The sequence below is a fragment of the Hoplias malabaricus genome, chromosome 2 (assembly GCF_029633855.1).
Source record: "Hoplias malabaricus isolate fHopMal1 chromosome 2, fHopMal1.hap1, whole genome shotgun sequence".
Taxonomy (NCBI): Eukaryota; Metazoa; Chordata; class Actinopteri; order Characiformes; family Erythrinidae; genus Hoplias; species Hoplias malabaricus.
Window position 1 is genome coordinate 23,885,924 of NC_089801.1, and position 27,797 is coordinate 23,913,720.

Sequence of the window (27,797 nt, forward strand, 5' to 3'; positions counted from 1 at the left end):
TAAGTGGACCAATAAATCAAGAATGAAAGCCAAAAAAACAAACTCAAATAAACCAACATTACTTACTGCTGCCCTCTAAAGGAGATAAGAGCAAACGGCAAGGAAACAAATATTACTCAGTTCTGCCCTCAAAGGTTTTAAAAACAATCATCAAATAAACAAACATTATGCACTGCTGTCCTCAGGAGTGTTGTGAACAGATATCAAATGTACATATTTTATTTCAATTTCAGTTTCAAATGCATAAAATACTGACCTCTACAAGTGTTACTCATAGCCGCCTTCAAAAGATGTTAACAAACGTCAAATAAACAAACATCACTTAGTTCCACCCTTTAAAGGGGTTAATGACACGTTAAATAAAGAAACATAATACAATAGTCCCGTTTTAAACTACAAACATAATTTATACATTTTGTAAAACACAAAATATTTATTCTTGTTTTCTAGGTATTTGCCTCAACCCAACAGACAATGTTCATATTTTGTTTATGACAAAAACAGATGCCTGTGAAAGCTAACAAATGAAAAAATATTTTAATCAGCTCCAATGATAGGAATCTTGCCGTCTTGTAACAATTGTGACAGGCCGGCTTTCAGGAAATAATGTCACTGAAATTTATTTAAGTTTAGGACATCATATGCCTTCAGATGTTCTAGACAACCATAAATTATCACCCACGCCTAATTCTTCTGTGTTATGATACTGAATTCAGCTTAATACTCTGCAGCATTCTTTCAAATATTCCAGTTCCACCTTAAATGAGCCTAGAATGTAATTGTTTCACCATTTAAGGTGGAACTGGAAATTAGCTAGCAACCTACAGAGACATTAGCATACTAGCTGTGTTTTATGCCTGTTATGAAGAAAAGGGTAACAATACATTAAAACTACAGTAAACTAAGTTAATACAATCATAGTTTTAAAGGAGAAAATACTGACAATATTGGCTTTCCCCATTCTTGCATAATCTCTGATCCAGTGCTAATGAATAGAGACTTGAGAGAGTCTGTGTTTATTTCCAAAATATCTGCACTCTATGTAAGAAGCAGCACGAAATCAGAAGTTATTTTATCTCATGTTTGCAGATAACTAAAATGACTAAATTTATTTTTTCCTCAGTTTTTTTGTTAGCAGGCACTCCAGATCCTTAAATGAATGTGCTAATGCACTGAGAAAGTAAATCATTAATAAAATGTGCGCTTTAGAGGTTGGATATAGTTAGGGTATAGAAATTCAATACTTTTTGATACTGACTGTATTACCTATGACCAGGTAGTGCTATTTAAAATGCAGTTTTCTGGCCAGAGGAAAAAAAAAACCCAACACGGATTAATCTAGGGGTTATATTTCCTGCAGCCTTCGATTTATATTCTTTTTTTTAAAACTTACTTGTGATGCAACTTCTGCGGCTTGCCTGAAACAAAATGAAAAGGTGATCCTTGCTAAATTCAGCAGCAGATGGCCAGTTTTACAGGAATAATTCATGAGTTAATTTCTTAGAATTTAAGAATTTTTAAATATGTTTTCTTTCTTTTTCAACATGAGAGTCGTGTGGCAGTGATGAACCTAAGTGGAAGCTTAGGACAAGCTCCTTTTAATTTTTGAAATAAAATAATACTGCTGTGAGGTTTTCAGCTTTGTCTGAGCTGTAGGTGTCTTGAGGATGATGATGTTTGCAGCTCTGGATTGATGAAGGATCTGTTATTGACCTCTGCATTTATTTTGTCATTCAGGCTAATGCTGCCCTCTGTAATTATTGCAGTTTCCACAGTAACCTAGCACCACCACAGTTAACACACACACCATAACAGCATCATAATTAGAAACTTTTCACTTATTATATTATTTCACCTGCATAACTCTTTTTGTTCGTATGGGATCTGTGTATGTGCCAGGACAGAGCTGTTTGTATTTGTAGCAATTATATGTGTGTGTAAGTATGTGTGTATTTTTTAAAATTAAGAATAGGCAATAATGTATTACCTGGTGCCAGATTTCACTTTTAAGTCTCTAACAGTTCAGAATTTTAGGTTGAAATGATCCCTTTTTTCTTTTATTTGCTATTATTATAAATGTCTCATGACATGAAGATAATATAATAATTATCTTATGACGTGATTGTTGTTTAAAATTCACTTCAAATTGTTACTAGAAAAATGTATTTGTGAACATGATGTTAGTCTATACATTTGACATTCTTCTCTTTGAATGAAGCACACAAAAATATCTTGCCTGTTAATAGCCCTCCTTTCTGGAGAACGCGAGGGCTGATGTATATTTAAGTAAATGTCTGAGTTTCAATGCCAGGTTTCATGGGGAAAATAAGATGATTCTCATTGTCAGACACTTGAGTACAGTAACCCAGTGTGACCTACACATTGTACTCATCTAGAGTACAATAAATATTCCATGCAATATGGCTTTTTGAGGTAAACGTCTACTCCTATGTTTTGTAAAAAATGTTTACTACTATCAATTTAATAAATGTTTCTTTAATTCTGGCCAGAACTTCTTTATTGTGGCTGCAAGATAAATTAGCATTGTGGCATGAGTGGCCAGTACAAAATTTTCAGCCTACCCCTGCTTCACATATAGGAAAAGTGAGGTTCCATATTGTCTCTTTGACTGTATATGGTATTTATTGCTAGGGGTATAGATCTGTGTGTGTGCAGCTAAATATATTGTGCTGAGATGTGTGTATTGTGTGCAGATACAGCTTTCAACTGAGACTGTGACTCAGACTGATTAGCTGAGGCTGCTGCAGTGTGAGAGAGAGAGAGAGAGAGAGAGAGAGAGAGAGAGAGAGAAAAACTGTGTGTGTGTGTTTTAAGGAAAAAATAAGTGTGTATATAGGTGTGTTTGTCTAGTGAGGGAGGGAGAGAATGTGTGAGTTACTGCACTAGAACCTCATCACTGAACACCCCCCCTTTCTCTCTCTCTCTCTCTCTCTCTCTCTCTCTGCCCCCTCCCCTTTTATCTCTCATCTGCTGTTTTCATCTCCCTGCTCCCCCTCTCTCTCACTCTTTATCCCTCGCTCTCTCTCTCACTCACTCTCTTCTCTTTTCACATTCCCCTCACTCTTCGTCTTTCCCCCTTTCTCTCTTCCTCCCCATTCTCTTTCTCCCCCCTTCTGTCTGTCTCTTTTTCCCCTCTCCCCACCTCTCCCGCCTTTTCTCTCCCCCCTTGTGTTTCTCTCTCTCTCTCTCTCTCTCTCTCTCTCTCCCTCTCTCACAAACACACTCTCTCACTCACACACACACACACACACACACACACACACACATATTCTCTCTTTTCCCACGTTCTCTCCTCTCCTCATCTCCAGCCGTACCTCCCTTCGTTCCGTCGCTTCGTGCTGAAGATGACACATCCAATTTTGAGGAGCCGGACAGGGCCCCCCGGCCCGCAGCCCCTCCGCAGCTCCATCGTCCCCTGGGCTTTCAGGGACAGGACCTGCCGTTTTTAGGCTGGTTCTACAGCCGGGCCCTAAGTGCACTGGCCAAATCCGAGTGAGTACCTGAAGACACACACACACACACACACACACACACACACACACACATCTATCCGAGTGAACCGCCGATACGCGGTCACAGGTGGCAGGTTGCGGACAAGACTGCCATGCATCGCCACGGCGACTGTCACCAGGCAACGTCGCGGGTGAGTGTCAGCCTTTCTCGCTGTATCCATGCAGATGTTGCTCACCACTCAATCTCCCTCTCTTTCTCTCTCTCTCTGTTTTGATGAATGGGAATTGCTGTGGCTGACTGAAAGCTAATGTGTGTGTGCGCGCGTGAAATACAGAAAGGCAATGCTGTTCGCATGGTTCATCTTGTATCTAACAAACGCGTTGTTCATATGCAATATGCTGGGAATCCCCATCTTAGTGTTTGCAATGTATGCAAGTGCAAACTCCTCCTCGTACATATTTACTGCTGCCTTAGTATTAGTATTTACACAGATGCTCCCCTAACTGTAATTAAAATAAAGGAAAGAATAATATATAAAAGCTAAGCTCTCTTTTAGCAGGGTGTTTTTTTCCTGATGCAAACTTTGCCCTGGGGGCATTTATTGATTGGTGATTTTTGTCTATTTTTTGGCATATATTTAATTTATGCGCAATATATGAATTATACCATTTTGCATCTTACATTGATCTCCACGTATTTGTGTTTGTTTTGTTGTTTTATGGTGTTGCTGCTTCTTCTGCTTTGTTTTGAATGGTGATTAAATGGAATGGGTGACTACACCGAGGGAAACAGCAGGAGCTGAAGATAAAGAAAGAACAGTGGCGATACCAGATGCAAAAATGTATCAACATGAGTGGAAAAGAAGCTGATTCCCGATTGAGGGGAAGAATGTATTTCTATGGTAACCAGAGGGAGTTTCCTTCTCAGCCCGCCCCCCTCCTATAAGAATCGTGCATATAGGTGTGTGTCTAGTGAGGGAGGGCGGGAGTGTGTGAGTTACTGCACTAGGACCTCATCACTGAAACCCCCCCTTCTCTCTCTCTCTCTCCTTTTTTTTTCCTCTGCATGTGTTCCAGCGCCATCATTCTTTCTTTCACTACCCCCTCCCCTTATTCCTCCTTCTCTCTTTGCCTCTCTCACACATCACACATTGTCCTAATGCAGAAGCACAGGACTGCATTTGCCTTGGCCAAATTTCTGCTCATTTGCATACTAACACAGGAAAACTGCCTTCAGAATTGCAACAAAAACAAATCCCTCAGGGTCAGCAAAATGGCAAGCATCTATCATAATATTCAAGATATTTTTCCAGTGCACAACTTACCAGTCATGATCAAAAGTGCTCTGTGTTACAGCACATTTAAAAAAGCACTTTACCAAGGAATTTGTGTGGAATTTTGTAAATATTATGCAAAGCTATTTTAAATAAAGTTATTTTAATTCTGAGTTTTTTAAGTGGTCCAGCTGCCTCTATGGTGACTGTAGAGTCTGTAGACTGGGTTTGATCCCAGACTGATGTAACAGAATTAGCAATTAGTGTTTTGCTCCAAGCATTTTGAGCTGTTTTATGATGTCACTTGAGCAGCAGTTTGAGAAGATGTAGTGGCCAGTGTCTTGGAGAAAGCAGGTGTTGGCCTTCACCCTCACATCTTGGTTGCACTGTGTGATTGATAGAACTAGAAGGCGGATGGCGTTGGCTATGACTCAGTTGGGTAAATAAATGAATTAAAAGGAAAAGATTATAAAAACCTAATATGTTGACATACAGTAAAATTGATGTCACTATGTGGTTCACACTATGACTATACACTGGATGTTTTTGTATATGCTCTTTAAAATTGGATACATTTTTACTCAAACGTACAGGAAACACATTCCCAGGTTCCTAATTTACTGTGTTAAATTAGTACATTGGCCCTTTTCTCTCTCCCTCTTTCCCTCTATTACTCACTTTCTTCCTCTTCCCTTACTCTTTTACTACCGGTGTTCTCTGCTATGTTTGTATATGTTGTTTATGCTTTCATTGTCCATGTAACACAGGGCAGATATATAATGAAGGCAGTCTACCACAGAATGAGCTAATGAGGGCTCCTTCCTTGTTGTTATAGGGAAAGCTTACATCTCTGCCACCTTGTGTGCTTGTGCACCTTCATCTGCTGTACTTCAATAACCCTCTGCCATTCACATACCCATTTCTCTTTCATAAACACACACACACACACACACACACACACACACAGACTCTCACACTGTTCCCCCGCTTTTCAGCAACACACCCACAGATTTCCATTCATCTTACCAAGTCTGCTGTGCTGAAGTCGCTCACTCTAATACAGAATTCAGCTCTAATCTTGGAAATAGAACACCTCCAGACAGTTAGGCTCTACATTTCCTTTCAAAAACCTCACTGTTCTGGAATCAGCCATGGCGACCAAATGCTACCCACGCAAGCGGATTTGCAGTCAGACCGCGTCTGATCTCAGCTCAGAAGCCCAGTCGTGACTACTGCGCAAATGTATGAGCCGTAACCCCAGAATCCCCTCCCTCCTTGCCACATGCTCTGGAACGTGCATTGGCTCCTCTCTACTCATGCACCATCCGAGTGTTTTATTGGTGCTCCACATCTTGTCTAGCTCATGTTCTTCTTGGTTAGAGACATGCAGTCGGATTTTAATTAAGCGTGGGCTTTGCAAGATGCTCTGTGATGCTCACCTCTAATTAAAATCAGCACATTCATCCTTAGCATGCATACATGAGCCAGACTATGTGCTCTCTTTAATGAAAGGTTCCAGTTCTTCACTAATATAATGATGGCTAGTTCTATTTGTTAGCTAGGACTCCTGAGAAAATGAAGGTTTAGCACATACTTTCTGTGGTTGGGAAGAGAATATACCTACTCACCCAGAGAAAGCAAAGCCAGTTGTGCTCCCTTGAAACCCCAGTCATGGATGAGTGAGGCATTACTGGGGTTCCTAAATGATTGCTGACTTGGTCATAAACTTCTTGATATAGAGAGTGGTTGTTTAAACAACCATCACAACAATTCGTAATGTTCTTCTGTTAAATTAAGAAATTAAAAGTAATTCTGCTGTGGCAGATTTACAAAGAACATTCTGCCTATATTGGTGCCTCTTTTTCAGGCATTAAAAATCCAACGAAGACTGACATGCAGTTTTTGTATGTTCCTCCATGCTCTTAAAACAAAGAGTCCTTTGAGCGATGGAATAGAAGAACCACTTTGGGTTCCATAATGAACCATGTCTGTTTAAGAGATGTGGGTGTGTAGAGAACCTAAAAATCCATCACTCTATTTTATGGTTCTTTACCCATTTATATTAGCAAAATGTTTTTTATGGAACCAAATGAGGTTCTTCTCTGGCATCACTCAAAGAACCTTTTGTAGCACTTTTATTTTTAGAACAATTAGAAGAATGATAACAGATGAGGTGATTATGCTTAATTGTTTTGTTTGTTGAATTTTGTTTTTGTCCTAATGTCTTAATCAAAAAGTTGGTTTAATGAGATACAAACAAGCCCAGTGAGTCTAAAAAATGGTACATGTGTGTGTGTGTGTGTGTGTATATATATATATATATATATATATATATATATATATATATATATATATATATATATATATATATATATATATATATATATATATGCACACACACACAGACAGAGTACCAGTCAAAAGTTTGGACGCATCTTCTCCTTAGTCACACCAGCCCATACCTCTGCGCAACCCAAGTTATGGTCTCAAACACATTAAGAAAGCGCGCAGTTCTACAAACACACTCTTGACTAAGCCACAGCTGTTCTCAGAAAACTGTTCCAGGTGACAAACTCATGAAGCTGACTGAGAGAACGCAGAGACTGCAAAGCTGTCACCAAAGCAAAAGGTGGCTACTATGAAGAATCTAATGTATAAAACATATTCTGGTTTGTTTAACACTTTTTATTACATAATTCCATATGTGTTTCTTAATAGTTTAAATGTATTCCATATTCATTTACAATGTATAAAATAATAATAATAAAAAAAACAAAAAAACGAAGAAAAAGCACGGAATGAGGAAAATGTCCAAACTTTTGACTGGCATTGTACATTCACAATATGTGGAAAATTTCCTCACCATTCACTAGCTCCCCTGTTTTTGCGTGCTGGAAATAGGTCCTGTGTTTGCATGCAGCCCTGGCTTGTTAAAGCTACAAAATGTGGGTGATGCCATAGAAGAACAACTTATGATTCCATAAAGAACCTAATTTGCTACAATTTTGAAATGGGTAAATAAACTTAAGATCAAGTAATGAATTTATAAACCTTTAAAAGGTTTTTCACACTCATATATCTCTTAAACAAATATTCTCCTTGACGGAACTAAGTGGTTCTTTTATGGCATCGCTTAAAGAACCCTTTTTTTTAATCACCTTAATTTATTGAAGGCTGGTGTCTCTGTCCAGACTGGCTCTGGAACACTCTCCCTATGCTCCCCACTCTCCGATGAATGGCATTTGAATGCATTTGGACTTTCTGAATTCTGAACACTGAAAAGAGTGAACAGAGTTGGGGATGTTGCGTTGGTGGGTAACATTGACTTACTTTACTTTACTCCAATCTCGTGACACTGCTAGCTGCGTGAATGTAAACACATACCGAGAGTGCTACAAAATTAACAGCTTGAGTTACAGAAGAGTTTCTGTGATAATTCAAACTGTGAATAAAAATTTAGAGAAAAGTTCATTTTACAAATAAGCGGAGAACATGTCCCAAACTCCTGTGCTATTGTATATTTTAAATGAAAAACAGACACTAAGGGTGTTGGGTTAATAATCAATTACATTTCATGAAAAATTAATTGTCAAATTTGACTAAAATGCCCTGTGTGTATAATGAGGAATTCTGCCCAACTGAGTCCAATAGACCTCATTATGTATTTGAGACACAGATAATTTCACAGCAACTTGTTTATAGCCAATCCACATATACTGTCAAATCATCTCCAATGTGTGGGGTATGGATTCATGGCATAATGTTTCTTAGAACTGTAATAGTAATGACTATCAAACCGTAAAACAAAAAACCCTGTCAACATAATATTAAACATTTACACAGTAAAAGAGTTTAGCAATAGATAAATGGTCCAGAAATTCATAGCTAATGATCAACAGTGGCATTAGCATGCCACTAGGTAAGTATGGCACATGCAAGTAGCAGGATTGGTATGGTTCCGCTGACCAAACTCTTGCTATAGTATTAGTTTACAGGTCGGTGCCCCTGGTGTAGGTGTGTCAGCTGAATGGTGACGTGTGTGTGTGTGTGTGAGAGAGACAGAGAGGGCAGAGGTGTTGTCTCCCTCCTCACGTACATTGCAGGATCAATACGACAGGAACATTTTGATTTATTCAGCTCTGCGCACTCTCACAATGATTAGAAAACTAACAAAGCGTGAGGCGAAGGTGTGATTAGTGGTCTCTGCTGAAGCTGGAAGGACACACCAGCGGCGTGATCAGAGTCAGTGTGAAAAATTAGGTTTTATCTTCTGCAAATCTCTAAAAGTGATGGCGCTATAAATTTTATATGTGCCCCTTCTCACTTTTTTCTCTGTATCCGTCTCTTTCTCTTTCTGCATCTTCCTTTGTCACGCACTCTTTGTTTTCTCCACACTTACTTGCTTTGCCCATCTTTTTTGTTCAGTCTTTCTGTATACTTTGTCATGCTCTCTTCTTTCTGTAACTCTCTTGTGTGATCCCTCTCTTTTTCTTCCCTTTCCTACCATTTCTTATTCCCTCTATCCTCTCTATTAGTTTTCAAAATGTGGCTTTGTCTCATTCTCTCTCTCTCTCTCTCTCTCTCTCTCTCTCTCTCTCTCCTGCCTCTTTTCCTTTTCTCACTTCCCCACTTTTCTCTGTTTTGGTCTCTCATCCAATTATTTCTTCCTTTTTTCTTTCCCTCCCTCCCACTCTATCGCTCCCTGTCTCTATCTTTCTATCTCTCTCCACCCCAGCGCCTTCTTCTCCCTTAATATCCTCTCTCCCTCCTTAACCAGTCCTGGGGTAAAAATAGATTTTCAGTGTGAACGCCGAAATGAATGAATTTAAACCCTCAGTGTACTGTGGTGAAGGAATGTACAGATCTGGCAGAGAAACAGTCCCAGGAATCTCTCACACTCACTGGTAATTGCCAGTTGTAAATCCCATAAAACATTGCAGCTTTGTTTCACCATCCCAAATATATGCTTGGCCAGGATTATAGGAATATTTGCTACTTATGTTATTCACACAAAATATTCTCACACATTCTTGTGGATTCAAGACCATTTTTAAAGTTAAGAGTTGCTTTAACCAAACATTTTATCATAAAAAATGGGGACATTAACAGTTTTTTTTATGGCTTTTAAGCTCATAATTTAATTAAATATATAGTGCACTGCCTAGGGAGTATGGAGTTGTTTAAAACAGTGAAAGCTGACTAGCTATATACTGTAAGGCTGTCAATCATTGCAAATTTCATAGAATATATTAAAAATAAAAACAAGTCAATCCAAAACAAGTTTTTTGTTCCTATGTATCTTACTTAAGATTATGATGTTTATGATGGGATTTTAACATGAAGTGTTGGAATACAAACATGGGGCAATTTAACTAACAATAACACATTGCTTAAAATGTTTAAAAGAGTTTAAAAGAGCACTAGGTAAGATTTGGTAAGGATTTTGCTCCTGGGCTTCCCCTAGAATTGCAGAATGTAATTTTCTTTTACAGCCCTGTACCAAAATCAAGGTGGAGGGAGGACAGATCCCTCCTCCAAATGTTACATAATTAAGTTTTTTGCAGTGTTAAACCTGGAGTATAAATGACAGAGGCTCTATTCTTTCTATTACAGGTCAGTGGAGCATCACAATGATTTTGAAGCTGTACATTTAAAGAGGAAATATTACATAGTGTTCCTTTTATGTGTTTAACTTACATCTTAATTATATATAGAATTAACATACTGTGTATTGTTGGGTTTTGGAACAATACTGTGTACATCATTTGATATAATTTACATGATCCAGCTGCCCTTTACATTGTTTAAACCTTTTGTGAAAAAAGTGGACACGTAGTTATAGTTAAAAATTTGGAAAAACAAAAACCTGTTTTAAGTTATGAATGTTTTAGGTTTTAAAGTTAATAGGTAATTTAAAGTTACCATTTTGGAGACTGTGAATTAATTGCGAAATGTTAAAACTGTTTTTAGTAATGGTGTTGAGAATGAAACAGGGAACTATTTCAAATAGCTGTCCCGAAATCATTTCTCATTGCTGTATTTTGACGTTTTCTTGAGACGTATGTTGGCTGCTTGCTCTGCAGTGGTCTGGTCAAGCTTGGTTTCCTTTCTGCCCGGTAAGGGATCTAATTGGTATATCTCTATCTGCTGCAGGGTTCACAGCATAATGGCCATTTTAGTGTTGGAGAGGTCCTCTTTGTGCTGTGATTCATTCTTTAACGACCGTCCTCCGTGTGTGTGTGTGTGTGTGTGTGTGTGTGTGTGTGTGTGTGTGTGTGTGTGTGTGTGTGTGTGTGTGTGTGTGTGTGTGTGTGTGTGTGTGTGTGTGTGTGTGTGTGTGTGTGTGTGTGTGTGTGTGTGTGTGTGTGTGTGTGTGTGTGTGTGTGTGTGTGTTTCTAATAACTGGCATTGGTGGAAACTAGATTGTTAGTGAAAACATCACCTAGGTTTGCAATTTGAACCCTAATCTACATTAAACTCGACATAATAGTAGGGTAAACAAATCTAATGCTAACTGTTCTTAAGCCCAACTTCAAAATAGAAGACAATGTGACTCATTGGTTTGTTTCTGCCACTGTTGAGGTTTTTTTTTTTTTGGTCAGCACTCTTGTTAGCAGCCATTCTTACACCACTGGAAGTGAGAGACATGCAGACCAAGTTCCTGGTCAATTTTATCCAGCATTTTTTCTCCTTATATATATATATATATATATATATATATATATATATATATAAAATACCTTAGAACACTTTGTCCAAAGGTTTGTGAAGTTGTACGTCTGAGATTAGTTATATTAATTGAAAATTTGTTCCACTTTAGCATCCTGAGAAAGATTTACTGTTGGATGTTTATTGCAATCAGCCGCAAGACCATATGAGGTCAGGTACGGATGTTTGATTTTCAATTCTGGATCACAAACACCACTCTAACTCACCTCTTTGTAATAACGTGGTAATATTTCACAACAGAGTATGCCGTTTCATTGCTTCGAAGCTCAAGGAATGGTGGCTTTACAACCCTAAAGCATTAGAGCAGTGACATTGGGCATGGTCACCTTAAGCTTGTGTGCGCCTGCTTCAGAGCATCCCTGTTGGTGTCATGCTTTATGGAGATTAATCAATGTATGTTCGTAATTAGACGTCTGCGTCCACAGTGGGTGCACCACAGTTGTGTCTGCAAGGCTTTAGACATGATCAACAGTATGTCAAAATACATTCACATTCATAGCTCTGTACCTTCCTCCCCTGGTTGCAGCAGGGATATCACGGACTTAATCGAGACCTAGCTGTGGATCTGCAGTTGGTTGGGACAGTGCCATGAGGCTGTAAATATTGTGCCCTGGCTATACTCAGCTCCTCTGGCTGGGATTGGAATTGCTGTTTAAACAGAGTGTGACCTGTTTTATTGAGCTGTATGCTGTTGTAGTTGTCTTTTCAGAGGGAGGGTGTTGATGTTTGTTTGTGTAGCCGTGTGTTGATCTAGTCTGGTTGTGTGCGTTTTGTTTGTAGCTGCAGGTTCGATCACCTCTTTTGAATAAATAAGGTTAAAAAGGTTTAATGGTGTGTCTGCAGTGTGCGTCATGTCTGCTGAAGAGGGTTTCTGCTGTAGAGATATATTGTGTGTGTGTGTGTGTGTGTGTGTGTGTGTGGGAGGCCCTTCTGCCTGATATAGTGCAAAGGAACAATAGTGGGCAGAGATGTGTATTCAGCAGGAAGTATTTCTGAAGCTGTGATTCATGGCTTGAGCATGTTAAAAATACTTCTACTTCTCTGCCTCTTGGGTTCCCAATCATTCACCCATTCATTAAATTTTGTTTTTAAAGTTTTAAAAGAGTTACTTTGTTTTAGTAACTCATGGCATCCCCATAAGTTTTGTTTATCTTCGTCTTAGACCCATAACTAATATTTTAACTTTTACACTTGAACCCCTTTCACGCACGCAGAATAGCTAAGACATTTTTCAGAGTTTCTCTGGATGAGCTATATATCTTAATAAGAACTCACAAAACGTTTGTCCTAGGCGGTGCCCCATGCCTAAAATACGCGTAGCATTTCCTGCTGTGAGAATATGTCTGACACAGAAAATTCCGCTGTGCGCTGCATGAGTGAAAGGACCACTCCAGGACATCTCCGGACCTCATATTCCGGAGTTTCTCTGGAGTTCATGTGTGAAAGGGGCTCTAGTAAATTAATAGATATCATGCTGTTTTGAATCCATGTGTTAAGCTGTACAGTAGGAAACTTTGTAATTTTCTGAGCAGCTTTACAAACACTGGCTTCAGCATGTTGAGCTGTCTATTGACTATTCAAAAATGCTGCTTTGAATGTCACACACTTGCCCTCCCTCTTTCAGTTTTTGCAACATTATGTGATTATGCTAAAGTGTGGAACTGAAAAAAGTAAATTTTAATTTTAAATTTTAACATTTTTAATTGACACAAGAAAGGGACATATGCTAATTTTTCCACAAGTATAAAAAAAATAAAGGCAGAGACAATTTGCAAATTTCCTCATGCCATTGCGTTCATATTAGAGGATAGTATCCTGTAGCACTCTGTTTTTTTTAGCCATATTCCGCTGCGTCACATTGGTGCCTTTACAAAGTGGGCAATTATCTGGACAAAACTATCACAGGATTGCCCTGTCTCCATTCACAGCCTCCGAATTTAGGGCATTTTTTAAAGTTCAGCCCGAGGTAGAAGTATCTCACGCTAGGGGTAATAGTTACCTTATAAGTCCTTGAGCTATGACTGAGCATTTTACAGACCTGAAGAAATGTGTTTGTACCCTTACCATGGCAATGCATGTATAAAAATAGATCAATTATTGCTGATTCTACAATGCTGTTCTAAATTACATGGACAGATTTGTTGGTACGGCTAGAAAATATTACAGTAAATTGGACTAATGTGATATTTCAAACATGTATACAGTCATTCACACTTTTCAGATTGAAAAAAAAGATTAATTCTGCTGTTTATTGTAATATGTGTCACTCTAAACAGAGAAAGTAATGGAGTTGTAGGAAAATCTTAGACAGGCATGTAGTGTTATAAATTCTCTGTATTTTTTTTTTAAATATTAAAAGATTTTTATAAGGGTTGTGGGAGTTTAGCCAACCTCCCTGATTCCGGCCAATAAAGGACCAGTGACGCCAGATTGAGCAGAAGGACAAATATTAGACAAATAATCAAGGAAAATTTCCAAAGAGGTACAAGCTGAACTCAAGGTCAAGGTACATTAGTGTCTAATTGTACCATCCATTGTTTTTGAGTAACAGTGGGCTCCATGGAAGAAGACCCAGGACGACTCCACTGTTGGAAAGTAACATTAAAAATCCAGACATGAATTTGCTAAAATGGATTTTGATATGCCCCAGTGCTTCCGGGAGAATGTCCTTTGGACAGATGAGACTGGAGCTTCACATCAGCTCTGTATACACAGACGAAAATAGGATTTTTAAAGAAAAAAGCTCTATACCTAATCTATTAATAATTTGAAACATGGAGAAGTATTAGTAACGATTCCAGGCTGCTTTACAGTGTCTGGCACAAGGTGCCCTGCACAGTGTAATCTAAAGGCTATTAAGGCATTCTGGAATAAAGCATACATCCTTGTGTCAGAAAACACTGTCTGACTCACAGGTCATGGGTCTTCCAAAGCAAAAACCTCACTGAGAGCTACAGAAAATGATTGTTTGCAGTGATTGCCTCTAAATGTTGTGCAACAACATATTGGTTATGGCTTGCATCATTTTTGTTCATGAAATATTCCAGTTTTTGTTATTTTTTTATATTCGGTTGTCAGTTAATTTCCTCATGTTATATTTTATAGGCAGAGTAGCAATGAATATTTTCTTGCCTGTACATTTTTCACATTATGCTAATCAGAAGTTAGTAAATGTGCTGGAGTTTTTTAAAATAATTTTTCCATGCTGGGGCAGCATAGTGATGTGTAAGTGACTGCGTGAGTGTGTGACACCCTGGGATGGTCTGGCTTTGTGTCCAGAGGTTATTCATGCTTTGTTTTTTTTATTTTCTATTTTATTTACTCATGCCTTTTTCTCTCAAGGATTCTAGGTAGGCGGTTGAACCACCGTGACCCAGAACAGTATGAAAAGGTTACAGATGATGAATTAATTCATTAATTCATTAACTGTCCTGTGCTGCAATACTGTGTACTGCTTTTACATTGGTATTTCACCAGGGAAAGAGAGAGTCTGTCAAGTTTCATGACCTGCCACCATTAAGTTAGTTTTCTCTGTCTGTTGCTTAGTAACAAGGAGACTCACAATTCAATGTGGTACACATTCAACAGATGTGATCTACAGCATTCGTTAGAAATGCATTGTTGGAAATGGTAGTGTCCTGAAAATCACACAGGAATTAGTTTTTTAAGAGCTAACAGACTAATGGTCTCCATAAATTATAGTAACATATTTCACCCTACATTTGCTCCTTCACCGATTCATTGGATTCATATTATTAAACTGGAGTTATTTATTCTCCAGTTCACATGATCATCTTTGTCCCAGCCTACTCATAAGTTTGAGCTGTAGCTTGATATATACCATTTGTTATTTTTTTTCTGTCATACCAAGTATGTTAATGAAGATTCCTTTGTGCACATGTGGATTGATGAATAAGCTCCACTTTGAGCCAGACTCAAGGGCTTTTCACACTCCATTTAGTGTACTTGTCATCCTAAATCCTCACTTTTGCTCACAGATGTCAGACATGTGTATGTTTTTAGGACTGGTGATTATTCCGGCTTACAAACAGAGAACTGGGTCTCGAGGGGGTTTAATGGAAGTTTGCCCAGCGCTCCCTTGGCCTTTCACAGCAACCATTTGATGTGAAACCCACTGGAGGCAGGAAAGGAGCAATGGCGTTTGTGCAATGTTCAGAGAACGTTGAGGTAACATTCAGGATGAGTCAGGCTTGTGTTTGTCAATCAATGCTGCTGTGAATAGAGTGCTGGAACTTGCCAAATTTTCGGCAAATCAATAGTTGCTGGAGCTGTGGAGCTGCCTGCCTTTATACCTGCTGCTGGCTCCTACTGTTACTCAATGCAGTTGTGGCCCACTACAAGAAACCCACACTAGAGAGATTTTAGAGAGGTGAGTTATGTATACGTGAGCATTGTAATTGTAAGTATTCAACATTTGGTGAGTTAAACACTAGAGCGATATTTAGTGCATTGATGAGGTTTTTATTTATTTTTATAATTTTTTTTTATTAACAGACATGAATGCAACTCTGAACTGAATTACACTGTTTATTTAAAACTAAAGTGACTAGTGGAGAAGAAGACTATAAGGGCACAGCGAAACATTTCACGTAACATTTCACGTTGACAAACAGTTGACGTTCACAATTTTAATTAAAAAACAATTCAGAGGATGTTTCCTTACCATTTGCTAGCTCTCCAGTCTGTTCACAGACTCTCTCTGACATATGAGCCTCTCTCGCTCACAGCAAAGAAAAGGCATCTGGAGTTGTTATACCAACAACTATCGTATTTTTTCCCATCATACACACCGTTCCAATTTAATAGATGCAGACTTTCTGAATGTAAACAAACCAAAGAGAAATGGCACTTTCCCAGAATTGCCTTTAATTTGGGCAGCACAACATGTAGTGTCGCTATCTGAGATACATGAAGCCAGACATGATATTAGAGAGCCTAACATTCTTGGAGGAGAATTCTAAATGCCAGTTGTTCTATCTTAAGTAGCAGACACCTGAGTCGGCAATGATTGCACTAAATGATGTAGAGAGCCACCCTGTTCGCTGAGTGAGGCCCACTTCTAATCTTCCAAGAATATGGCTACCGCTTAAGCATTTGCTCCACCTATGTTTGAATTTAAATGCATGACATTCAGAACATTGATGTCTACAGGTCAGCATAAAGATGTAGACGTCTCTGCTGTTCTAAATGCACATGTCTGTATTGATTAATTCTATTTATGTGTCTATCTGCATTCATAGACCGCTCAAGATCTAAAATAGACCCATTCAGTTTCATTACTCCCCTGACTCAACTGCCACTTTCAAGGTTAAAAACTCTGCATTTTCCCCCTCATTGTCCTGCTTTTTGGGGCTGCTGACTCTGCTGTGCCTCTAACTCCCTGTGAAGAACTCTCTCCCCCTCAACTCCATTTAAAATGCTTAACCATGACCAAACACACCAAAGGTAGATAATCAAATCAATTATGGTCCATCCTGCTGAGTCTCCGTGGGCAGCGAGGGTTGGGGAAGTGAGATGTTTCTTTAATTCTGAGCCAGCTGAAGTAGTTCTCTGAAGGAAAATAGGCAGAACCTCAAATCTCATTAGAGCCAGACGTGTTCCTACGTACACAACCAGGCTACTTCAGGACCCACACCAAAACACCCGGGGAATATGTATGTGTCTGAGAGAGAGAGAGAGGAAGAGAGGGTGTTTAGCCACCCACACTGTAAACTGATGGACTGTTCCATTTTGCACTTCTTTAAGTGCTGCCAGCATGTGTTTGACACAAGGACATGCTTGACAGCTTGTGCCTCATTGCCCCCGAAGGGGCACACCAGTTGGCATAGTTTTGTCAGTGTGGATGTTGGTGGTCAAGCAGCCCCTGCTATGTTCTCACACACTTGCATGGGCACAGCTACTCAGCACCTCGTAACAGGACACCAGTTGGACTAAATTCTTATCCAAACCTGCCAGATAGCCATATAAAATAGCTGCAGCTTATTTGAGTAAAACATAATAAATTCCCATTGTTCATTGTGCTGGGCGATGTGAACGCAAATCAATATCATATTTAATTGTACATTTTACCACGATTATGATAAATGAATGACTATTTTGTTTTTGTATTTTTGACCCTCATAGTTCAGTATGGGATATATTTTTTTCTGTTGCTGGGAGCTTGTTCCTCTTTTGTTTTTTTTAGTACTATTTATATTTGGTGTGTGATTGTGCTTTGGTCGCTGAAACTGTTTTTTTCCTCAGTGTTTGGCTTCTTTTTGTTCAGTGTCGTCTTAATTATAGTAAAAACACAGCACGTCTATACGTCTGTTTTTCTTTGGTACTAGCTTCTGGAATAGCTTGGTTGACCTCTGCGTTTACGTGGGGACATAAAAGAATGAAAATAATCGATAAAACAATTATGTCGATAGGAATTTCTGAATGCCGATTTCGATTAATTTCCAATTAATTGCCCAATCCTAGTTTATTGTAATAGGCTTTAGCATTTTGATGTCAATAGTATTGTATAGTACTGGGGCGGCACAGTGGTGCAGCAGCTAGTGTCGCAGTCACACAGCTCCAGGGGCCTGGAGGTTGTGGGTTCGATTCCCGCTCCAGTTGTCTGTCTGTGAGGAGTTTGGTGTGTTCTCCCTGTGTCCGCGTGGGTTTCCTCCGGGTGCTCTGGTTTCCTCCCACAGTCCAAAAACACATGTTGGTAGGTGGATTGGCGACTCAAAAGTGTCTGTAGGTGTGGGTGTGTGTGTTGCCCTGTGAAGGACTGGCACTGGACTAATTCCAGGTACCTGGACCCTGAACTGGACCGTTACAGATAATGAATGAATGAATGTATAATACTGATTTTATGTATTAACCAGTGTCCATATTACCATAATCCAATGAGTTACCAAAGTAACTGGAGCTTTGCAGTACTTTGTTTCCAGTGCATGTGTTTGCTTTTCTAGGGCTATTTGGTAAACAAAGAAATGTTTAATATATATTTGATGCCAAGATATACACTTATCACACCCCATCCCATGAGTCAGCCTTCAACCCCCCCCCCCCCCAAGGCCCCAAACACTAATTATATAGTGCTAATTAACAGAGAGAGTGATGTTAAGCTCCTGTAAGAGTCTTCGAGCGTTAGTCTATCCAGTGGCACACAATAGATCTATCTCAGGTAGAGAATGAGGTATTGTGTGAGCTTTCACATCAGAGCTCTTTATGGAATTAGATGAGCACAGCCCCAAAATACCTCTTTTGTATATACTCTTTCAGCTACCGTGTCTGCTGCCTCCATTTATTGAGCTCCGTGGAACTCTCGCTTGCGCCCTTTCTTCTGGATGTATGCCACGCTGGGACCAATCTCTAACAAACATGCATTGACGCAGTTGCTAGGACATAGACGAGTTACAGTTCCAGATACAAAAACAAACATAATAGATTGTAATGAACTGGGACACCCAGCTAGACCCCAGCAGTGTTGTCAAAATGATTAGGCTGTTATGAAAATTATATTGCTGGGCAAAATGAGCCAAAATCCAAAATAACTGTCTGATATTATACCTTATATTGAATTGCTAAGTGTCAAACAAACGGTCAAAAAGTAATTTGATCTCAGGTGTTTATTTATTTAATTTTCATGTAAACTGAACCTGGACATATTTAATATCTGTTCAATTAAATTTTATCTGTAGAGCAGCTTTTACTGAAGGTGTCATCACAAAGAAGCTTTACTGTAGTCCAAGTTTTAGCCCCAAGCGAGCAAGCTAAGGAGACAGTGTAGTTAACAGCAAGTATATCTCTACCCTTAGATCAGATGGGATGGGAAAAACATACAGATATTTGATTCTGGGTGACTGAATATTATAAGAATAATTAGTGTGGGTTGTAGCTTTGGCAGACCTCGTTAAAACAATGTAACAAAAAGGGAGCGGAGGAAAGGGAAGCACAGATATTTGGTCCTCAGAGATTTCAGAACTTCTAAACCCTGTAGTTAACAAACATGAGTCATAGTGTGAGAGACGTGAGACGACAACACTGATATCTCAGATTATCACAATTCTCTGTCCTTGAACCCCCAGATCAGCACAGCTTAGCTAATGTAAATGTTATTGCCAAATGCTTGATAGGTAACAACACAGTTTGATGTAAGTAAGTGTGATGGTTCATAATACAATATAAGCTTAGGGTGAGGCCATTAATAGCTTTATATGTCAGCAGCAAAACTTTTTAACACCTGGCTTTAATTTGTATCCTGTGTATGCCTTATAATGTCGATCAAATATGATTAACGTGAAGATAGGCTGTTTACTTTTAGCACCTGTTTGGCCAAGAAGAAGAGAATCTGTATTATTTGAGTTGTGTAGGAGTGCGTTTTACTTTGTATCATTCAAATGACCACAGATTGCAAGTAACCACTCCCTTTACACTACTAACCATTGTCAACCTGATACCTTTAAGACATACCTAAACACAATATTAATATATTATTTAACGTCTATAACAAAATCTATGGTCTATAGACACACACACACACACACTTGTAAATTGACATTAATAACATTCACATTAATTAAATGATTACCACTGGCATCACAGAGATCACATAGCATCGTTAAAACCATTAAGTCTTACACCCCTATTGAACACTGTCAAGGCCACTGCCTGGTCGTTATATCCCTTTTCTTACCAAAGCCTTACATCTTTTTGATGTTTGGTGGTAATTGTGAAGCTTAGGTTGTGTGAGGAGCCTTCATGTTGGAGTGTTTGAAGCATTTCGAAATGAAAACAGAGCCTCTGCAGTCAGCTAGCACGTCTGCTTCAATCAATGCTATCATGTACTCCCTCTCGTCTGCTTGCTCTCCCTCTCTGGCCGGTGATTGCTATATTATGTCCCTTGCCCCAGGGGCCTGGTCTCTGCTGGTGTGCTGTCAGTCATGTGGTCAGACCATGAATACACATGAGCTGCTGGGCTTTGGTTTGTTTGTTTTGACTCTACCATATCCAATCCCACTCTCTTAAATGCTAACTTTCTCTTTATTAGTTGCTCGCTTCTGTCTTCTTCTTGATTTTCTCATGTTTATTTTCCTTCAAACAATCTCTCAATCCACTCTCTTTCACTCTCTCCTCTTCCTTTTTTTTTTTCTTCCACTCTTCTTTCTCACACACTCACTGTGTCTCACTGTTGTTCTCTCTCATCTACTTTCCTCTTCTCTTATCTTCTGGTCTATTTAAGATTGCTCTCTGATTCATTCTCATTCTTTTGCTGTCCTTCTTTGCATTTATATGTCAAAAATTAGACTTTGAAGCATTTATCTTTCTCTCTTCACCTGTCTTTCTCACATGTTCTCCCTTGATTTCTCCCTTTTCACTCAACTTGTGTTTTTCACTCACCCTCTGTTTCTGTCTCTGTTTCCCTCTCTCCACCTCTCCCACATTTTCTCTCCCCCCTTGTGTTTCTCTCTCTCTCTCTCTCTCTGTCTTTTCTTTCCTCCCTCTTCTGTCTCAACATTTTTCCCTTCATTATCTTTCAGTATCCCTCTCAAGCAATTTCCTGTTCTCACTTTCTCCATCCTTTTTTTTCTACCTATTTATTCTCTGCCTCATACTGTCTGTTGTTCTGTCTCTCTCTTTGTACATTTGTATGTTCTCAGTGCTGCTCTATCAGTAATTGCTATGGCTGTCATGTGGCTGATGGGTGTTAGGATTTTGTCTGTATTTTTATAGCTTGCTCATGTGTCATTAGTCACTTCCACAAATCTGATTCATAACTGACAGCATTTGGGAAAATGGCTTGTTTTGTTTCCTTCCCTATTTTTCCCTTATTTATTGAGCTTTTTTTCTTTTACTCAATGCGTCATAAGCATACAGTCTCTCTTTTTTACAGTGGAGTCAGTCAGCCTGACTGCAGTGATAGTTGTATGTGATAAAGGATGGCTATGCATTCAAATGAGTCTTTCGCTTTGAAGTCTTTCACTCATAAAACATAAAAGCAGGGGTTGTAAAATGTAAATGGGTTATAAACCAATGTAAGTCTAAATGTTGATAACTGAAACAGAAAACTAACTGTTTCTAATGACCAAATGTCAGCCTTTTTTTTTTTTTTCTAACAGTGACCATGCTATCAAACTGAAAGAGTTCGAATCAGCCTGTCATTCCTCAGAGATGGCGATTTTCGCAACATTATTGAACAGATCCACACACGTAAGGGTTAACCCTCACTGCCAAACCCTTCAGCTATTAGGCATCACCCCTGGCTGCCAGTCCAATGACAGGAGAAGGCCCAGAGTGTGAGGCCATTTGTGCTGTTAGAATTCCAGCCACGGGTGACTGTGGCATCACCTGGGGTGGAGCAGAAATCTAATAAGTTGTGTACCAGTCTTTAACTGTCCAAACTGTATATATACATATTTATCTTGTTTTGTAATGCTGTCTGAAACTGTGCCCTATTCATTATATAGTACCGAAAACAATTTTCAGTGCACTCAAGCAATTCGAAAATGCACCCCAAAAATAGTGTACAACCAATGTACACTAGTAGGTGGCAGATACCCATAATTCACTGCATTGTTTGGTAAAATCCTGAAATCGTTCACTATCCTTTTGAATTCAGTTCATCAGGCTATAATAGTACATAGTATAGAGTGTAATATAGGGAAATAGGGAGGCATTTTCGACATGTTTTGATGTCAGCACTGTCCTAGTTCTGGTTGCTATTTTTTAAACAATCTGTCAATATATTGTCTCAGATTTGAGATCAGATACAGGTTAGATTGAAAGATGTATATTAACTTTTTCTTTTTTTATTATTTGAAGTGTTATATTTAAGAAATTTAGTAATTTATTGGTGAAAGACATGTATGTTTGTGCATAATAATTTGTTGCAGTTTGTTATGGTTGTAGCTGTGTTTTGTGAGTCATCTGCCCATGAACATCATGCTAACACTGTGGTCTTTTGATGATTATTCTGAATGTCTGTGAAACAGCCCTTTCCTGTCAAAGTAGGCGGCTCTTGGCCATGTTAAATGACAAACCACATCTCTGGTAACAAGACTAACCCTGTGTTTGAACACTGTGTGCGCCGACGTTATTTATATCACTAGCAAACCTTGTTTCTTGTGCTTAGCTGTAATGATTGTCTGGTTGAAGTAAAATTACTTAATTAACTAAAGGGACACAGTGGCTTATTTAATTACTGTTTAACTAGAACTAAGCTATTTTAATAGCTTTTTTAGCTATTACAAGGTTTCCTTTTGGTTAAAATGCTACTGACTTGCACAGATGCCTGTGTAGCCAATAGAAAGCAAAGTATCAAGGTATTGATACATACTCTTTATTTTTTATGTAGTTAAACACTGGGTCAAAACTGTCTCATAAGGCACATCTGCTAATGCGACTTAATGTGTAGAATTGGCAAGAGCCCTCTATGCTTGAAGAATTTGTCCATAACCTGGCAGCTGTTCTGAACATGTACACAAAACTGAAGTGGATCCAACTTCAGTCAGATAAAAGTAACTAATTTTCTTCTTTTTTAAAGTACATGTCTCAGAGCCAAGTAACACACACAAACATGGTCTTTAGGAGTGTGTCTGTGTGTGTGTGTGTGTGTGTGTGTGTAAAATGGGTTCAGGCAGAGATGTAAAGCCTCTCTGTATGGATCTATGCTGGGTTGCCAGGGTTAAGTGATTTAAAAAGAAAATGACTTATATGCCCATACCATGTCCTTGTCTCAGAGGTGCTAAATTGCTTGCTTTAAGGTGATAACACACTGCTAATGGTCACAGTTCGCTCTATATCAGTATTTACTGTGACAGCTGAACTGTATTTATCTCCCAGAGCTTTCCTCAAGTGGTTCGCAAACAATCTGAGAAATTAGCCCAGCTGATAAGAAAATCCAGGGCAGATGCAGATACCTGATATTACCTTATCTTTCTGCCAATATTGTTACATATATCTGAGCTTTATTGGATGAAAACAAGAATATAAATAACAGGACTGATTAAACAGGGTTTGCAGCTTTGCTGCAAAAATATTTAATCCGTTTTAATCAGCAAGAAAAGGACATTGGCATTTAATTTGGAGCACATTCATCTATCTATCATTCAAAATACAGAAACCGTTAACTGAAAATTAGACTGATGGTACAGTCTAACTGGTACTTGAAGTACACGTTAGTAATCATTCAGGGCTAGGGATCAAATGTAGAGTTTGTCCATAAATTTTATTTTATAATTTCTATTGATGTGATTTTAATGTGCACTAATGTTTTGTGGGGAGTATGAACTTATTTTGACTAATTTCTGACACAACTTTTCATTTCGCTGTAAAAGAATAAAAAGAAAAAGGAGAAGAAATTATTTTATTAATCCCCTTGGGGAAACTGACACTCTGCATTTAACCCATCCGTGGCAGGGAACACAAACAAAAGCTACTGAGCACTTTAACACGCAATTGAGCACATATTCAGAGCAGTGGGAAGCCGTTCTAGCAGCTGCTGTGCCCAAGGAGCTGATGGGGGCTTGGTGAATTTGTCAAGGGCAGTCCATGGATATTGAGGGAGGAGAAAGTGCTATTTCTTCATTTTTTCCTGCTTTTAGTTACGGTTTTCAGCCTAATACTTTTATAACTTGAAGTCTAATAATATTCAACAATGGGAATAATAGACATTTTGAATGGTCAATCCACTTACTAAAAGGTGTTTTTGGACTGTGGAAGCACCAGGAAGAAACCCAGGCAGGCACCAGCGGCATCATTAATAAAAACTGCATGGATTCTGGAGTGAAAGTGTGTGTGGGTACAATAGCCAGAAAAAGTCAGATTCATAAAATCATGCCTTCACACACCTGAACGCTGTTTTCTCTTATAAATCACCACTTTCTTCAAAACGTGTGCAGCCCACATTTACCTAGAAATGGTCTGTAAATGGTCAATGCAAATAATCTTGTGAATATTTAAATATAGGCTTCTCCATTCATTTTCGTGTGAGTTATTTGAGACAATGGGGGACTGAAAGACAAAAAAGAGGAACTTCGTGCAGTAGAAGTTATTGTTTCAGTGGTCAAGCGAGGAAAAATGTGTTGTTTGGTGGATTCGGTCATGGCATTACAAACAAAGGCAAGTTAGTTGAGTGGCAGCATCTGGCTGCAGCAGCAAACAAGTGTTAAATCTCATTAAACAGTCATCACCGTTCACAAAAATGTCTTCATGACCTTTGAAAACATGTTGTCGCCTCATTTGTCAATTAGCTAGGTCTTCTAGAACTAGGTCAAATCAAAGATATGTAGCACTCACTTAAAGGGAATGTCTATGACTGTAATCAAAAAAGCACTTTTTATAAATTTCAGATGATGTTTCCTCGCCATTTGCTGTACTCCAGTCTGTTTGCATACTGGAAACCACTCTAATGTGTATATGAAGCCCCAGTGTCAGTAAACGAGTGAAAAACCAAGTGGTCAGACATGCTAGACTTCCTGTCTCTCTGCTCATGGCAGAGAGATGGCAATGTACTGTGCACATCATCCAGCAGTTTAGCTTCTATCTTGTCCCTGTTGGAGAATGCTTTGAATGGCTGGATATTCAGCTCAGATGCTTAAAACTCTATATATTTGCTTTGTAAATTCTGTACTCTAAGTGACAAGAGAGTGTTAAATGATTTAAGAACTGCTCATGGCAAGCTTTGACTGAAAGATTCGATTATTTAAGGCCCCAGCAGAAGGGAGAAAAAAACATTAGATAGAAGTGCATGACAAGTTTGATTATCGTGTCTGTACAAATTAGAATTTTAAATAATCTACTCTAATCCTCTTCATGAGAACAAAAGGATTCAAATTCCATTAACAATGGTGAGTATCCATACCCTCTATCATGCTACCTCTTCTCTCTCTCTCTCTCTCTCTCTCTCTCTCTCTCTCTCTCTCTCTCTCTCTCTCTCTCTCGCTGTGTGGTGTGATTAGCACTTTAGTAAGTGCTTTTCCCTCTAAGAGCCTGATGACTCCCTCCCTCATTTACTTTCTCATCCCCTTCACTCGTTCTCTCTTCTCTTTTTTCCTAATTTTTTTCTCCTTTTGTCATACTTCTCTCATCTTTCCCTCCTCAGCAGTTTCAGTGGTAATGAGTTATGGAGGGTGAGGGCTGAAAAGATGGAGAAGAAATTATATTTAGCAGGGAGGACAGAGTGCTCAAGCAATGTGTTATGTAAGCTGACTGTGCATAAATGTTGAAGTGGGCAATATGACAATAAGATTTTAGCAATCGGGATGTACTGATGTGAACTTTTGGCTGATACAATTTAGCAGTCGTTTGATGTACTTTGTTGACAGTTTGTTGACATACAGAAATCACTATGATACAATATGATTATCACTATGATACACTATGATTATTTATGGAACTAACTTGTAGGAAAATTGAACATTGAGGTGAAAAAAGAGGACTCCACTACCCAAAAAACATTTTTCCCAACACCAGTGCCATCCACTATCACTGGGCCTACACTTCCCAACATTTACCATCATATTTGTTTGTATTTTATTTTTCCTCATAGCTTCCTCATTAGGCACTACTGGAATCATGCATCAAATATTTTAAACTGTCTCTCATACAATCAGATTATTTGCAGCATCAGATCAAGTCACACAGTGTAATGTCATATGTTTGACATGGGTATAGTAGGTCTGAACGTAGGGTAAAAATCACATACTGTAGGCCTTGCTTAAATAAGCCAACTGCAGAATTTATTTTGGAGCCTATTTCTTAGAATTTGAATTCTGCAATAAACAGCTTCTGAAGTTTTTCTTTGTACTTTGTGCTTAGAATGTGTTCTGAGTTTTTGCTTGTCATACATCAGAATTTGCCTTTGAGAAGGTTTTGAATGCAAACCAAAAATCTCTCCCTCAGAATCCAAATTGTTTAATGAGTCAGTAATGTTCACAAACTGCGATCAAACTACTGTTATGCTATTCTGGTTTTTGAATGGCAAGTAAAAAGATTTGTTTTGTGTAATTGTTGAATAATGAATTCAGAGCAAGATCAAATGCATTTGCAATGTGGAAAGCTTTGTATGTGTGTGTGTGTGTGTGTGTGTGTTCTTTTCCAAGTCTCTTTGCCTTTTGTTTATTTCATGGTGCTAATTTGAGACTAATATAGTTTGCATTTAACCATCCTCTTCATGTTTGTGTTTTAGATCAGTGGCGGCAGGCCTCAACTCTCCTGCCAAGACCAACTCCATGGAAAAAAAACTACACCTCAAAAGCAAAGAACTTCAAGACACCCAAGACAAATGTCACAAGGTAGGAATTCTCTTCCGTGGTCTATGTGAGTGATTTATATACTTATCCATGGGTTGCTGTGACGTAATATTTTTGGTGTGGGTGCCATACATTTATCTCATACACAGCTGCTCTCCCTGCGCTGGAGAGGCTTTTACAAGACAATAGGCCACATTGCCATTTTTGTCAGAAGATTTAATGGAAAACTGTTGCATTACTCTGCTCTTTTGAAGTTATTCATGCACAGGTCTTATACAAGCTTCAGTAATCATCTTATTTTACTCGTGCTTTGTTTTAGTGTATGAATGACAACAGGCACAAGCCACTTACTTACTTACATATTTAGTTTTCTCAGTCTTTCCTCCTCTTTAAAGGTAAATAATCTAATCCCACTGTCCCTACCCTCTGACATGTCTGTGTGGGTGTCTCCAGCTGCTTCAGTTTCCTCCCATGGTCCAAAAATGAGTTAATAGGTGGGCTGGCTGTGTGAAAATGTCCAGAGGTGTGAGTGACTTAATGAGTGTATGCCCTGTCCAGGGAATGTTGCTGCCTTTTAATAGAAAGACTCTTAACTGCATACCAAAAACATTTGCAAGTTGAAATACTGAGCTGGTAAGCAGGCTGCATATCTTGTTTTTCTTCTTTGTTACTTTTCTAACATAAAAACAATGTAATTTGCCAAGTACTAATGATATCGATGTTGACAGCTCTAGGTTTTTTTTATTTTATTTTTGTTTTTATTTTGACCTTACAAACAAAAGCAGATTTTTTTTTAAGAATGAACTGTGGTGAGCAAGCAGTGAGAATGAGGTGAAATATTTTCCACCTAGTTTTTCAAACTAATTCACATTTTAATTCCAGTTAAGTTAAACCTTTACAGGAGAAATGGGATTCTTAACCTTCACTCTAGGAGCCTACAGTCGATCGGACCTTCCATTTTATTAATAGCCTCGATTAATTAATTGACTTTTCTTATACTTGTTTGTGTGTGAGTTCCTCCATAAGTCTGTTTGTGTGTTTATTTGTGTGTTTTTTGGATATTCCGTAAGTGTGAT

At 38.6% G+C, this 27,797-nt stretch overlaps 1 protein-coding gene across 4 annotated transcripts in view; it reads left to right on the plus strand.

Annotated features, from left to right (window-relative positions):
• Positions 1-27,797, plus strand: part of cita (citron rho-interacting serine/threonine kinase a) — an 88,914-nt gene that overhangs the window by 13,781 nt on the left and 47,336 nt on the right. For 3 of the 4 annotated variants that reach the window (XM_066659617.1, XM_066659618.1, XM_066659619.1), the window contains exons 10-11: positions 3,330-3,513; positions 26,658-26,763. In XM_066659617.1, the coding sequence (XP_066515714.1) occupies positions 3,330-3,513; positions 26,658-26,763 (290 nt within the window). Of the gene's footprint in view, positions 1-3,329; positions 3,514-3,543; positions 3,665-26,657; positions 26,764-27,797 lie in introns of those variants that run through there. The other variant, XM_066659621.1, reaches the window with a different exon arrangement.